At 36.6% G+C, this 14833-nt stretch overlaps 2 protein-coding genes across 3 annotated transcripts; one reads left to right on the top strand and one right to left on the bottom strand.

Moving 5' to 3' along the window:
• Positions 1 to 888: 888 nt before the first annotated feature.
• Positions 889 to 5256, top strand: LOC104813136. Its single transcript, XM_010540667.1, has 12 exons — positions 889 to 1209; positions 1453 to 1540; positions 1646 to 1745; positions 1825 to 1892; positions 2032 to 2100; positions 2233 to 2310; positions 2432 to 2541; positions 2685 to 2757; positions 2900 to 2961; positions 3063 to 3446; positions 4557 to 4656; positions 4845 to 5256. The coding sequence occupies exons 1-12, from the start codon at positions 1133 to 1135 to the stop codon at positions 5040 to 5042; spliced, it is 1407 nt and encodes a 468-aa protein (XP_010538969.1). The 5' UTR covers positions 889 to 1132; the 3' UTR covers positions 5043 to 5256.
• Positions 5116 to 8447, bottom strand: LOC104813137 (phosphopantothenate--cysteine ligase 2). 2 transcript variants are annotated; one of them, XM_010540668.1, is made up of 9 exons: positions 8089 to 8447; positions 7868 to 7997; positions 7714 to 7758; positions 7515 to 7600; positions 7188 to 7240; positions 6993 to 7052; positions 6411 to 6512; positions 6200 to 6319; positions 5116 to 5642 (listed from the first exon to the last, which is right to left on the bottom strand). In XM_010540668.1, exons 1-9 carry the CDS (start codon positions 8240 to 8242, stop codon positions 5403 to 5405), a joined length of 990 nt encoding a protein of 329 aa, XP_010538970.1. In that variant the 5' UTR covers positions 8243 to 8447; the 3' UTR covers positions 5116 to 5402. The 2 variants fall into 2 exon arrangements, with proteins under 2 accessions (XP_010538970.1, XP_010538972.1); XM_010540670.1 differs by having other exon boundaries at positions 7868 to 7994; positions 8089 to 8446.
• Positions 8448 to 14833: the final 6386 nt, after the last annotated feature.

The raw sequence follows: 14833 nt of genomic DNA, 5'->3' as shown, positions 1-14833 counted from the left end.
TAAGTAAAGAGCCATACATTCTTTGATAAAATTGTCATTTTTATCTCTATTGGTGGTATGGTTTGATTTATTTTGGTTTAATTTGGTTAGAATTTATTAGGGTTTCTTCTAATAATACATTTTTTTTGTCAATCCGAAGGTTTACCTGGGATTTCGATCCAATTTACATCCCGTGACCCAGAAACAGCCTTTCAATACGCAACCTTTGGCTACGTCTTTCCATCCCCGCATGCTGGATCGAACCCTTGAACTGGAAGAGGCACTGACATCCAACCAAAGGCATCACTCGACCTCAGACATGTGGATCACTTCTAATATATTCTTTGATAAATATTTCAATAAAATGACAAGAACCATATCTAATAAGTCCATTTTTATTTCTACAAAATGAGATAAATCAGTGCAAGATAAATTGGACCCACCCACATGTATGTGGTCGAGTGGTACCTGGACTGGAAGTGAGGATGTTCATCCTCCATGTCAGAGGTTCGAATCTAGGCATGCGGGGAGGGAGAGGCATAGCCAAAGGTTGTGTGTTCAAAGGCTGCTTCCGGGTCCAGGGAGATGTAGGTTGGACCGAAGTTCCAGGTGAACTTACTGGTTTGACAAAAATAAATAAATTAGACCCAATCAATACAGAGATTATATTATATATGTAATGTATGGGTAATTAGATTTCGCTCCATTTGTTGAACTTTTTGGTAACATTTTGGAATTTTCAATTCTAGTTTATTTAGCTCGTTTAATTATTTATCTAATTTGGGTTCAATTTATTCAATACTTTAAATACTTATTTTGTAAAAATATTATTTGATTCAACATTTTATTTTAATATTAAATTTTATATATAAAAGCTATTCAATTTAGTTACTATTGTATTTTTTTTTGTCCTGCCATGACTCGTCGGTTGTTTATTTCTGGGTCCAAGTTCTCTCGTCGCCAATTTCTCTGGAGTTTGTCCGTTCCGGCCCTCGAATTCGAATTCCTCAGTTTCTGATTCCACTTGTCATATACAGTGATTCAGTGTCCTTATTCCGTATGATCGAGATGTTTCCCACCTCTGTTCCTGTCCATATACAAACCAGTAGGATTTGTTAGGGTTTGTGTGTTGCAGATGAAGGGCTGAACGACGATGAAACGATCCAGTAATTGCGCTGTTTGCGAGAATACCAATCGCGCTTCGATTTGCGCCGGTTGCGTTAATTACAGGTATGTCCTTCTCGATTGCCTCGTTTTCTGTATCGCTTGAATTTGATTTTTGTTTCCTAATTAGAACGACAATGCGAAGTTTTTGTATAAGCTTAGTGGCCCGTATCTTCTGTAGCTCGTTTGAATCCAATTTTCGGTTAGATTCATCGTGAAATTCTGAAATTAAGCGTTTACCCTGTGGGTTTCTGCATACGTTTACCTTTCTTGTACTGATTTCTGGATCCTGCATTGATCTCGTTGCAGGTTAAATGAGTATAGCACTTTGTTGAAGTCACTGAAGAATCGGCGAGATTCCTTGTACTCGAGGTTGAGAGAGTTATTGGTAGCAAAGGTTTGGTTCTGGGACCTCTCAGCTATTGGGTTTTTTCCTCTTCGTTTTGGAAATTTTATTTTATTTTAATTTTTTTTTTTATAAAATCTGTTGTGTAGGGTGTAGGGAAGAGCAGATGATCAAAAGAACTGGAGAGTGCTTCAACATGAGAAGTTTTCGAGCTTGAAGGAAAGGCTCCGACATAACAGAGAACAAGTAGCTCAAGGTTTCCGTCTCCTTAGTAAATGTTCTCTGCGTTTTCCTAATACACTTTGCTTAAGCAATGTCTCTTGATTTTTCCACAGGGAGGGCAAAGATTGAAACTCGTGAGATGAAAGTTAGATATGGGGTTCTGGATTCAGCTCGCTCAACGGTAGTGAAAATGGTGCTTTGTAATGTGTTTCTTTCTTTGCCTTGCACTGTAACACAATGATCACAGCTTTTAGGTGTCTGAAATGGATAGGGTTTGTCTCAAAGTTTTGATGGATATCTTTTCATTTGTGCCTTTGCAGCTGGAGAAAAACAGAGCTGAAAAGCTAAAGTATTATCCTAATCTAATCTGTACGCAGACCCTAGGCCATGTAAGGGATCCGGGTTCACTTTCATCATGCAATCTGATATACATTCTGGATTTTGCCCACGTAACTCGTTTATTTTGTTAAACATCGTACGTATACTCAGTTATGAAGATCAAGGCTGTTTCTTTCTTGCAGATGGCAATCACGTCAGAACGCCTTCACAAACAGTCCGTGGTTATGAAGCAAATATGCAAATTGTTCCCTCAACGCAGAGTAAGAATACCAAGACACAAAAAACAGGATATTTCTGGACTTGGGATACTCTTGATGATATTTCTCATTCCCTAGTTCTATCCTATTGCTTATTTTAAGTGCTTTATATTAATTATCTCAGGTTACTTTTGATGGAGAGAGTAAAAATGGTTCCACTGGTCAATATGATTTGCTTTGCAATGCACGTCTACCGAGAGGTCTCGACCCTCACTCCGTGCCATCGGATTTGGGGTAGCGTCCTTTGCGTCTGGGACTACGTTCATAGATAATTTTGTTTGGTCTTTGTTTCAGCCTTTCTTGTTCTGTGGTGTATTCTCTGTCCCATTTCTTTAGGTAGGTAGGTGCTGAGACATTTTCTTTTACGTACGGAGCAGGTACATGGTCCAGCTTCTTAACCTTGTGATTCATAACTTGGCTGCTCCTTCACTCCATAACTCAGGTTTTGCGGTAACACATTCTGTTCATCTCTGATTTTGATTCTTGCATTCCAAATTTCAAAGGAAAATATGGAAACTTTCATTTTTGTTTTTGGAAAAATGAAATTCCAAGTTTCTGCTCTTGTCAAATTTGCGCAATATTTTCCTCACAGGGTTCTTGCTCACGGATATGGCAACGAGATTCATACTGGGATGCACGCCCTTCCTCCCGAAGGTACAAGCTTTCTGGAGTTCCATTTCCCCATCTCTGAGCATGAAAATGAGAAACCAAATAGTTTACGACAAGGCTAAAAGTTCTTATCGACCCTTTTGCAGCAGTGAGTATCCTCTCTTCATACCCCGGCAAAACTGTTGTTCTACCAACGTCGAGAACTCGTGGACAGATAGAAGTTCCAGCAATTTTGGTGCTGCTTCAATGGAATCCGAAAGAAGAGCTGCACGTCTCGATTCTTTGGGAAGCAACAGCTTTAATTACTCTTCTGCTTCTCCTCATACAGTCGAGACGCACAGAGATTTGCAGAAAGGAATAGCTCTTCTCAAGAAAAGCGTGTCTTGCTTGACGTCATATTGTTACAATTCATTGTGCCTAGAAGTACCTTTGGAGGCCTCCACTTTTGAAGCATTCGCCAAATTACTGGCCACGTTATCCTCTTCCAAGGAGGTCCGAGCTGTTTTCTCCCTGAAAATGGCTTCTTCGAGGTACATATCTTTCTTTTCGCTCCCTTAGTGTTCTTTATCGGGGTGGGTGCGAGTTGGGTATCCGACTTCGGTCTCGCCCTTGGGGTCTCGTGGGGGTCAGGTATCCGGACTAGCGAGCTGGGCGAGGTGAGAGGGTTGTATCTGACTTCAGCCTCGCCCTTCGGGTTTCTTGGTTCGGGTAAATTACCGGACAGAACCTGAACTAGAACTCGAAAGTCAGGTCCTCCCCGCGAGAAAAAACCTGGTTCGACCTAATGGCAGTTTAGGTTCCCGAATTTCGGGTGTTTGGGGGATGGATAGCCGTGGGTCCCACAGGTTCGGGTACCACCCACGGTTATTAACTGAATAACCAAACCGAATAAGAGCGGACCGAACCGAACCGACTAACAGCGGTTCGGTTCGGTTCGGTTATTTGCTTAATAACCGAACGGTTGAGGAAGTTGAATAACCGTTCGGGTTCGGTTCAGTTCGGTTAATAACCGAATAACCGCGGTTAACCGAACGGTTATTGAGTTTTTTTAATATTTTAATTTTTACCCTCATTATTATTAGTATTATTTTTTTATACTTCATTTTTAACCTTATATATTTCGCCCAATAAACCATAAAATATAATGTTTTTAACTTTTATCCTAATTATTGAAGTTTTTAGATTTTTTAACCTTATATATTTCGCCCAATAAACCATAAAATATAATGTTTTTAACTTTTATCCTAATTATTGAAGTTTTTAGATTTTTTTTATAATTTTATTACAGGATTAATCATTTTGTGCATTTATTTGAATAGATATTTTGAAGTTTATATATGATTAATAATTTTTTTTCAAAATATATCATAACCGAACCGAACCGATCTAAAACCGAACCGAATAAACCGGAAAATATAACCGTTTGGTTATAATTTTATTATGCAAAAACCGAACCAAACCGAACCGAAACCGAACTGAACCGAACTGATTAAATCTATATAACCGTTTGGGTATGATTTTTTTATAACCGAAATAACCGAACCCGAAATAACCGAACCGAAAACCGAACCGAAACCCGAAATAGCCACCTCTACCACCCAGCTTTTACATCTTTGTATTTTTGGTGTCTGCTTGTACAGATCATGCAAGCAAGCTCAACAGCTAAATAAATCTATATGGAACGCCAACTCTGTCATCTCAAGCTCCTTACTCGAAAGTGCCCATAGTCTACCTGTTCCGGTACACGCTTTTTTCCTCCGTCTCTCCTACCATTTTCATATATTTCGAACCAGAGGAATGAGAAAAACCGAACATTTCGGTAGAATTCTTGGCATTCTTCAAAGAGTTGATGGTTTTCGATCAGATTTTGTCAGAACTGGTCCTTTCTGATTGTTTCTTATGTTACATCTCTCCTAACCCACTTGCAGAGAAACCCGAGTTACACCCACCATTCCAACCCAGCAGCAAGTTTCCTCTCCACAACCGAAGAGAGAAGCACCAAGAACGAAGGGCTTATCGATGGATGGGATCTGGTAGAGCATCCCAAGTATCCACCGCCGCCTTCGCAGTCCGAGGACGTTGAACACTGGACTCGGGCTATGTTCATCGATGCCAAGAAGAAATGAAAACCGATACAGAACCTCTTATGCCACGAATGAATTCCAAGCCACTTTATCCAACAAGTTGTACAGAAACACGAGATTCAACTGTAGATGCTGTATTGGGTCTTAAGTTTTTCTACAGGTTTTGTCTGGGAAAGAGAAACAGACATCGATTACCAACATGTAATCTACTGATCTCTCCTACGTTTACATGAGAATTCAGAGAAATTCTATTGAACCATCAGTGCCCACATGACAAGACTTCATCTACCGACCAGATATAGAAAGTGTAATGGTACCAGAGTTTCCATCTTCTAGTCCTCTGGTTATTTCTGCTGTGTATTATAACCATTTGCCTCAGTTTTTTACCTTGACGCAGAGGACTTATGTATGTGATTCTTTGATGTATGCTGAGTGTCGGTCCATGATAAGGCGGATGAGGGGATCTTCCACATCAGAGCCTGGCTTATCGGTGTCCCGCCTGACCAGAACATTGCCGTCTGTTGAAACAACTACCACTTCTTCCTTACGGGTTAGTAGCTCGTTGGCTACTACCGCATGCACCTTGTACTTCCGGAGAGCCATTCCGGCCTTTTCTAACAGAATCTTCGAGTCTGTCTCAAGCTGTTTCAATAACAAAAGGCATGTAACAGAGGTTGTTGTTTTCCGGCCATGTCTCAGCTCGGAACATCAGAATCACCAAAACTAAAACATTGTTACAGTCTAAATTAACTGTTCAGACGTTTTATAGTTTGCAACAAGAGAGTTTTGATAGTTATGTAAGCTAGGGGTGGCCAATTCGGGTTTCGGTTCGGGTTCGGTCCGGTTATATACGGGTTCGGTTATTTCGGTTATAGAAAAACTATAACCATTCGATTTTTATATAAATTCCAGTTCGGTTCGGTTCGGTTATTTTTCGTTTCGGGTTCGGTTCGGTTTTGGTAAAAAGTTCAATTTTCCAAAGAAAATGTCGGTTATTCTCTCGGTTTTTTCGGTTATTTTTTATTCGGTTTCGGTTTCGGTTTTTCGGGTTTAAGTAAATCATAACCGTTCGGTTTTGATGTCGGGTTCGGTTCGGATACGGTTATGTCTTATTCGGTTCGGCTCGGTTATTCGGTTAATAACCGAAATGGCCACCCCTAATGTAAGCAATGCATTTGAAGGGGAACAGGTGATATGACCTTGAATGATATGCAGAAGGCACTAGGAGCCCACTTCGTTCTCAAGACCCAAAGCATTTTCGGGACTTGGGCAAGTCTTATGTCCAAAGGACCAGCTCCCGATTGAATCTTGTGCTCTGTCTGCTCAGAGAAACCTAAAATCTGTCAGCCACTAGCCATTTTGTTTTTCATTTTTCAGGGAAAAAAATAACAGGAACCCAGGTTTTCTTACCATGCTATTCCATGGCACATAAAAGTCGGAAACTGCAGCAGCAAGATAAAACATGGCATCAGGACCGAGATCCTTCAATGCGGTTCCTATCAGTTGCAGCGTCTGTTTTGTGCACGCGATAACAATAACCCGATCAGATACCACAGAAAAAATATAAAGAAACAATGGAAATATCAAATCTTTTTGGTCATGAAAGCTTGATTGTAGAACAGTCACAAGCACAATTTTGAGACCATCCTGGGTCTTGCGACTCTTCTGCAATAGTGGCACATTATAATTTATATTCTCCAGCCGATATTTAGCTTCCTGATCCACAAACACATATGCAACAACATTTCCTTTCATACGTACATCAGTACATATATATCTATAGGTTTTGACATATATAACATCATACATACAACAAGCACCATGGAACCATTTTCAAGTGCATGATATACTGTCACCGAAACAAGAGAAAAAACAAATACATAGTATCACTAAATTATTTAATTCACCATTGGGATGGGCACATGATCTTAGGATAAGAACAATAAGAACAGAGAAGCAGTTTAAGAAAGGTGAAGTATCGTAGAGTCTAACCTGAAGATATTCAAATATGTTTGTGAAAGGAAGCTTTAATAAGCGACTTTCTGCTACCGCCTGCATATGGAAGCCAAAAATCCTATGGATCATTTGACTGTATACTCTTAAACTGATCTGTTATATTCATTTCACAACACAGATAAAAATCCATGGAAAGAAAACTGTAAATCCAAGAAACGAATTGGTCTGTACAGCTTGCTGATCCCTAACAGCTCTCTTCACAGCTTCAGAATGAGATGAGCGCACTGAAAAAGATAAAGACAACCCATCACATCTGGCAGAAACAGACAGCTCATTTCATATATCGAAAGACCAAATCCTGCTCATCGACAACGTGAGACAAGGAAATACTTAATCCACCACCGAGATAAGGTAAATCATAATATCATTACGCATACAAATCCAGGGACGTACATGACTCGGAAACATAATCCTATGATATCCCTTAATGGATGTGAAACCCAAACAGGATCCAGCATTTGCATTTTTATCAAAAGACAAAACGAAAGAAACACAAACCTTGAATGTCTGACCCATCCGGGAACTCAAAGCATTCAAGAAACGGGTCGTCAGGAAGAGATCGGCAGTATGGTTGGCAAGTTCCTCTAAACATCAAAGCCAGTGAAAACAACATAATCACCATCAACGCACGCATTACACATCACCAACTATAATTCATATACATAGAATAAATCCTGTTAGAGAGAATCAGTTGTACCTCCTGTACAAAAATATCACAGCATAACCAGCCTTCACGAAATATCTTCACGCCAGATCAAATATCGACTTGAATTAGATCTCAAACTAAACAAAGAACAGCAAAAGCCATTCACGATTTCCGAGAAATGTGGAAAAGCAAAAATGGAACTCACTCGGTCGATGCAGCACCTCTGTTACCGGAGCTGAAGTTATCGATGTAACGCACGCACCGCTGCTCCAGAGGAACAGTGGTTCCACCTGAAGTCACACACACAATCCTCCTCTCACCGCCATCTCCTCCTGCTAAAATACGTTCCTCTCAGTACATTCATGCACACAAACCCATCTATACAAACACTCCAAGAAAAAGTATATACACAATCAGCGATCTCACCTTGTGGCGAAGAATTCAGCTCGATGAACCGATTCAACTTCTCGAAGATCTTCTCCGAATCCTTCAAAGGAGGAGCAGAACCAAAGAACGAAGTGATTTCATCTTCCACAACTGGTGCTGGCCCTTCGCGACCCAATCCATTGATCGAACTCATCTCGATTCTCGATGCCAACAGAGACCAGGAGAGAACTTATCGCACAATTCGATCGCTCGTGGATAGATTAAACTCAGACTGAAACAACCGATCAATCAGAAGAAATCATTTGCTATGATCGGAGAAACCGTCAAGAACGATGTGACCGATAATGAGAACCGAATTCCGAGAGAGTGAGAAACGTAAAAATTTTAGGGATTATCTTAGAAAAAAAATGTTAGCTACCCGTTACAAAAAAAAAATCTATATTTTAAATACGCGAAAAAATATTTAACCAATTACTCCATCCGTTTCAAAATAATTATTATTTTAGATTATTTCACATTTTAAAAAAAAAATTTTAAAAAAAATCATATATACTCTTATTTAATATAAATAAAATAAAATGATGTTATCATTAATAATTTATTAGAATTTAATAGGGATAAAATTAGAAACTATTGTAAAAAAATATCTTGAAAATGTAGAATGATAAATATTTCGAAACATAAAAAATAATCTAAAACTACAAATATTTTGAAATGGAGTGAGTATATTTTAGAAGCTGTAAACTATTATGCATATATAAACAAAATTATATATTTTAAATTTATCTTAAAAGTTAAGAATTAATGGTCTAAAAAAAATTTATTAATTTTAATTTTTAAAATATAAAATAAATAATTAATAATGTAAGCAAAAATGGTTAATGAAACACAAAAAGTCGATATATATATATATGTTTTTCGTATATATACTCAATTAAAAAACTATTATATATTCTAAATATAGTTTTAATAAACATAATAGATAATATCAATATATATATATATATCTAACTTAAAAATAAAAGTAAATAAAAATCTTAAACGTATAAATTTTCATCAATTATATTTATATAAAAAGTCTTACTTTTATTAGTTTTTAACAAACATTTACGGGTTTTAAAGTTTGTTAAGTATGATGGTTTATATTCTATGATAAATTTATAGCATAAATATAAATATTCTTTAGGATTTGTTTTTTACAAGTTTAAGATGTAGAGTTTTGTGCAGTAACGAGATAATAATCCAATAATAGTATATTATTATTCCCATTTTTATGTTAAAAACGTTATTGGGCCTATTTCGTTCAACGAGATGGTTCATTAATGAATTTATGTCAAAAGAATGGTCTCATTTTCAAACCGGTTAAAAATGGTCGTATAATATGGATTCATTGATTAACTATCCAATGATCAGCTCATAGAGTATACATATATATATATGGATTCATGTACTGAAATTGTTTTTTTTTTCATATATATACCGAAATTGTTATTGTGTGAAAAAAAAGAAATGGATGGATCTCCATTTACAAAAAGCAAAAACAAAAAAGAAATGGATCTCCACATTTGTAATAATAATATTTTTCATCTCCTTCGTTGTCGCACCAAATAGCCTGAAGAATAAATTTTTGGTGACAGATGTATAAAATAGAGCAAAAGGGCGCATTGCGAATGAAGATGAGTGGAGATTTTGGTGTATCCGCTATCGGGGTTGTCGAATATCACACACATTAACATTAGGACAAAATATAGATTTCACTCATTAATGACAATGTATAATAGATAAGGTATATGTAATATGTGTAACATATAATGTAGATAACATGCAGTTGAATAATACATTTCATACATTTTATATAGATATATGAATCTCGTGAACTCATGATATACAAACAACTACTATGAAAAAGTCTAGATAAATTGGTTGAGTACTAAACCTTTTAACCTCAAATTTGGGGTTTAACTCCCCATTTGTAAACTTGTCAAATATACATAATTTTGACTGGTTTACATATGAATTTTATATGGTTTATAGATTATTATAGAAAGACGTGTTTACTCCGTAAGCATTCGAAAGATAGTGAATGCATATTCCAACGTTATAAAAATATTGGTGAATTCAATACTTTACTCCGAAATCCATAATTACTTTAGACTATTTGAAAGATAATAAAAAGAGAAAAAAAAAAATCTCAAAAACCTTCAACTTGCTAAAATATATACAATAAAATCTTCTAACTTACAAAATTATCTATCAATACCCAACCTTCCAACATTGTTACAAATAACACCTTTAACTTGCTTATTCTATTTCTAATAAACATTTGATCGATTGTACCAATTTTTCAACCGAATGAAAATCCATGTGTTCACGGAATATTAATGTCACCATACAAGTCAATAATTTTAACTTAAAAAATGATACATCAATATTTTTTTTTTAATTTTTTCGGAACCGGTTGGAGAAGAAACCAAACCCGGTTTTAATTTCTGATTATGGTTTTTATAAATTAAAATCGGGTCATTGGCCAAGTTGACTCAGCTTATCCTCGACGGACTTCAAGCTCTCTTCCCCACCATCGAACACAACAGAGCCATCGTCGAATTTAATACGGCGGTGATCTTCACCACAGGAGGAGATGTAAAAACTTTATATTGATGGTTTTCGATAACTTTATGAAAACTCACCAAAAACTGGATACGGTTTTTGCATAATTCATACAATTCGAAATTAATATACATATCGGATAAGAATTATACCTGAATCCATTTTGCAGCGGAATGACTTTGAAGAATAATTCGGTAAATCGATTTTTCTCTCTTTTCACCCTTACTTTGATAATTTTTCTGATGGATGAAAAATATGAATCAAGATCCTCTATTTATAGGGGAAAGAGATGGATTACCATGAATACCAATGGACATTCAAACTTAATTAGCTCATATCCATCAATGAGCTCAAAATAATATGAAGTCCAAAACCCAAAATTCCATGGGTCAATTTTATATTTCCAACATTCTCCCACTTGGCCCATGTGATGATTTGATGATCTACAATCTTTAAAACGCGTAATTTTATATTGTATTCATCTATCACCGATAACTTTTATTTGAACAACAAACAATTGAATCTTGGCGGTCACACATCATTTTATTTGAATATGATTCCTTCCAAGTATCACAAACGTTTGTCATCCAAAACCTCTTTTATGGCCAGAAGTAACTATAGAACAATAATGCATATTATCTTTATCAACTTCATATGTACACAAATAATTTAATGATAATATGACTTTCAATAACAGAAACAAGACTTTATTGAATTCAAGATATCATATATAATGAGCAATTATTTAAATTACAACAACGACTTATCTATAATGCCCATACGATCAACATGAGCATTAAAAGTCTTAGGCGGCAGTCCCTTAGTTAATGGATCCGCTATCATAAAATCAGTACTGATATGCTCAAATGATACTCTTTGTTTCTGCACTTCTTCTTTGACAGATAAGTATTTTATCTCCATATGCTTAGCACCTTTCGAGTACTTATCATTTTTCGAGAAGAAGATAGCTGCGGAATTATCACAGTAAATTCTCAGCGGCCTAGCTATAGTGTCGACAATCCTAAGCCCTGAGATAAAGTTCCGCATCCATAAACTGTGAACGGTAGCTTCAAAACATGCTACAAACTCAGCTTCCATGGTGGAAGCAGCAATGACAGACTGCTTTCCACTCCTCCATGATACTGCTCCTCCGGCAAGTAGAAACAAATATCCAAAAGTCGATTTTCTGGTATCAACACATCCAGCATAATCTGAATCTGAATAACCAATGACTTTTTATTGTCCTAACCATAGTACGAGAATTATGGAGACTGGCAATGCAAGGTTCATTGAAAATGGTCAAATCAGTGGGAGTGATGAATCACGAAAAGTTGGCATAGAAGAGATTCGGGAATCATCAACGTATAAGACTAAAATCGCATACTTACTCCCACTAACCTTCATGTAGATACATCGATCAACGATATTTTCTACGAAACCATAAGATGTAATGGTATTATTAAATTTAAGATACCATTGTCGGGAAGCTTGTTTTAGTCCATAAATTGATTTTCTCAGCTTACACACTAAATTTTCTTTTCCTGTGGGTATAAATCCTTCAGGCTGATCCATATATACTTGTTCCTCTAGATCACTATTCAAAAAAGCGGTTTTAACATCCATTTGATGAAGCTCTAAATCATAATGAGCAACTAAAGCCAATATAATTCTCAAAGAGTCTTTCTTAATGTGAGCATATAATCTTTGGTGCCTTGCAAGTACCTTAGAACTTTCTTTGCAGCTTTCCAGTGATTCATTCCAGGATTACTCTGGTACCGACCTAACATTCCAACAGCAAAGCTGATATCTGGTCGAGTACACGTTTGAGCATACATTAAACTCCCAACCACTGATGCATAAGGAATATTTTCCATTTCCTTTCGTTCTAATTCATTTTTCGGACATTGTAAATTACTGAACTTGTCCCCTTTCTGAATTGGAACCTTTCCTGCAGAGCATTTATCCATTCTGAATCTTTCTAAGATTTTGTTGATATACCCTTTCTGAGACAATCCTAACAATCCTTGTGATCTATTTCGGAATATTTCTATTCCTATCACATAGGATGCCTCGCCCATATCTTTCATATCAAAATTCTTAGAAAGAAACATTTTTACATCATGTAAAATTCCCATGTCATTTGCAGCAAGTAAAATATCATCAACGTATAAGACTAAAATCGCATACTTACTTCCACTAACCTTCATGTAGATACATCGATCAACGATATTTTCTACGAAACCATAAGATGTAATGGTATTATTAAATTTAAGATACCATGAACTTGTCCCCTTTCTGAATTGGAACCTTTCCTGCAGAGCATTTATCCATTCTGAATCTTTCTAAGATTTTGTTGATATACCCTTTCTGAGACAATCCTAACAATCCTTGTGATCTATTTCGGAATATTTCTATTCCTATCACATAGGATGCCTCGCCCAATATAAATCCTTTAGACTTTTCTGGATAACCAATGAAAAATCCACTGATTGTCCTAGGATCAAGCTTCTTTTCATGTGGATTGTATATTCTTATTTCTGCTTGGCAACCCCAAACATGCAGGTGCCTTAAACTCGGTTTCCTTCCTGTCCACAATTCATAAGGTGTTTTAGGGATTGCTTTGCTAGGAACACGATTAAGCAGATAAGTTGATGTTTTTAATGCATACATCCACAATGAGAGAGGTAAAGAGCTATTACTTATCATGCTCCTAACCATATTCATTAATGTACGATTCCGCCTTTCTGCTACACCATTTTGTTGCGGTGTACCGGGCATTGTGTATTGTGCACAAATACCCTTACTTTCGAGGAATTTCGCAAATGGACCTGGACACTGTCCAGTCTCATTATATTTTCCATAATACTCTCCACCTCTATCAGATCTCACAACTTTAACCTTTTTCTCTAACTGCCTCTCAACCTCATTGATGAACACTTCAAGTATGTTCACAGATTGAGATTTATCATGCAGAAGATAAGTATAACCATAACGTGAGTAATCATCGATAAAAGTAATAAAGTACCTTTCTCCACCCCACGTGGAAATATCAAAAGGACCACAAATATCAGTGTGAATTAATTCTAAAAGCTGAGTGCTTCTTGTGGCCGCTTTCTTTACAGTATGTTTTGTCTGCTTTCCTTTGATGCAGTCTATACATACTCCTAAGTCACTAAAATCCAAAGATGGTAAAATTTCATTCTTCACCAATCTTATTAACCTTTCTTTGGATATATGACCTAATCTTTGATGCCACAATAAAGCCGAACTTTCATTGTTAGGTGCACTACGTTTAACGCCCATAATATTTTCAACATTAAACAAGGATTCTGAAAACTTTCTATCAAGATTAAAGCGATAAAGACCATCCATTAAAATACCAGAACCGAAAATGTGTTCATGTTTATGTAATTGAAAAATACCAGAACCGAACTTAACAGAAAAACCCATCAAGTCTAATTTTCCAATAGAAACAAGATTTCTTGCACATTCAGGAACATAAAGACATCCTTCAAGAGCTATGTGAAAGCCGGTGTCTAAGACCAATATATAAGTCCCAATGCCTTCTATCCGTGCTTTCATCTTATTCCCCATGACCACATGCCGTTCAGGTCCTTTTATGGTTTGGATCATACTGAATCCCTGTTTAATATGAGAAACGTGAGTAGTAGCACCTGAATCTAACCACCAAGTATTATTAGGAACTTCAATAACATTCGATTCAAAGCAAACTAAAATATTATGTTTACCTTTACTTTCGAACCATTCCTTCCTTTTCTGACAATCTTTCTTAATGTGTCCAGTCTTTTTACAGAAAAAACACTTGACTTCTTTCCGGACTCGGCTCACATTATCTTTTGTTGGAGCCTTATCCTTCCTTTTGTCATTCTTTCCTGGTTTTCTTTTATTGCTGCCGGCATTGGTTTGAACTGTAAGATGGACAGAATGTTCTTTCACCTTCTTTAATCTCCCTTCCTCCTGTATGAGCATGGCCTTCAACTCCTGAAAGTTCCATTTTTCCTTGATGGTGTTATAATTCACCTGAAACTGGCCAAACTCAACAGGGAGAGAGTTAATGATGAACTGGACCAGAAATGTATCATTAACATCCATTCCCATAGCTTTCAACTTTGCCGCCATATTAGACATGTTAGTCACATGATCATGGATAGGCTGC

This window comes from Tarenaya hassleriana, unplaced genomic scaffold, assembly GCF_000463585.1.
Source record: "Tarenaya hassleriana unplaced genomic scaffold, ASM46358v1 Cleome2, whole genome shotgun sequence".
Taxonomy (NCBI): Eukaryota; Viridiplantae; Streptophyta; class Magnoliopsida; order Brassicales; family Cleomaceae; genus Tarenaya; species Tarenaya hassleriana.
Note: the sequence above shows the minus strand (reverse complement) of the source record. Positions and strands in the feature narration are given on the sequence as shown.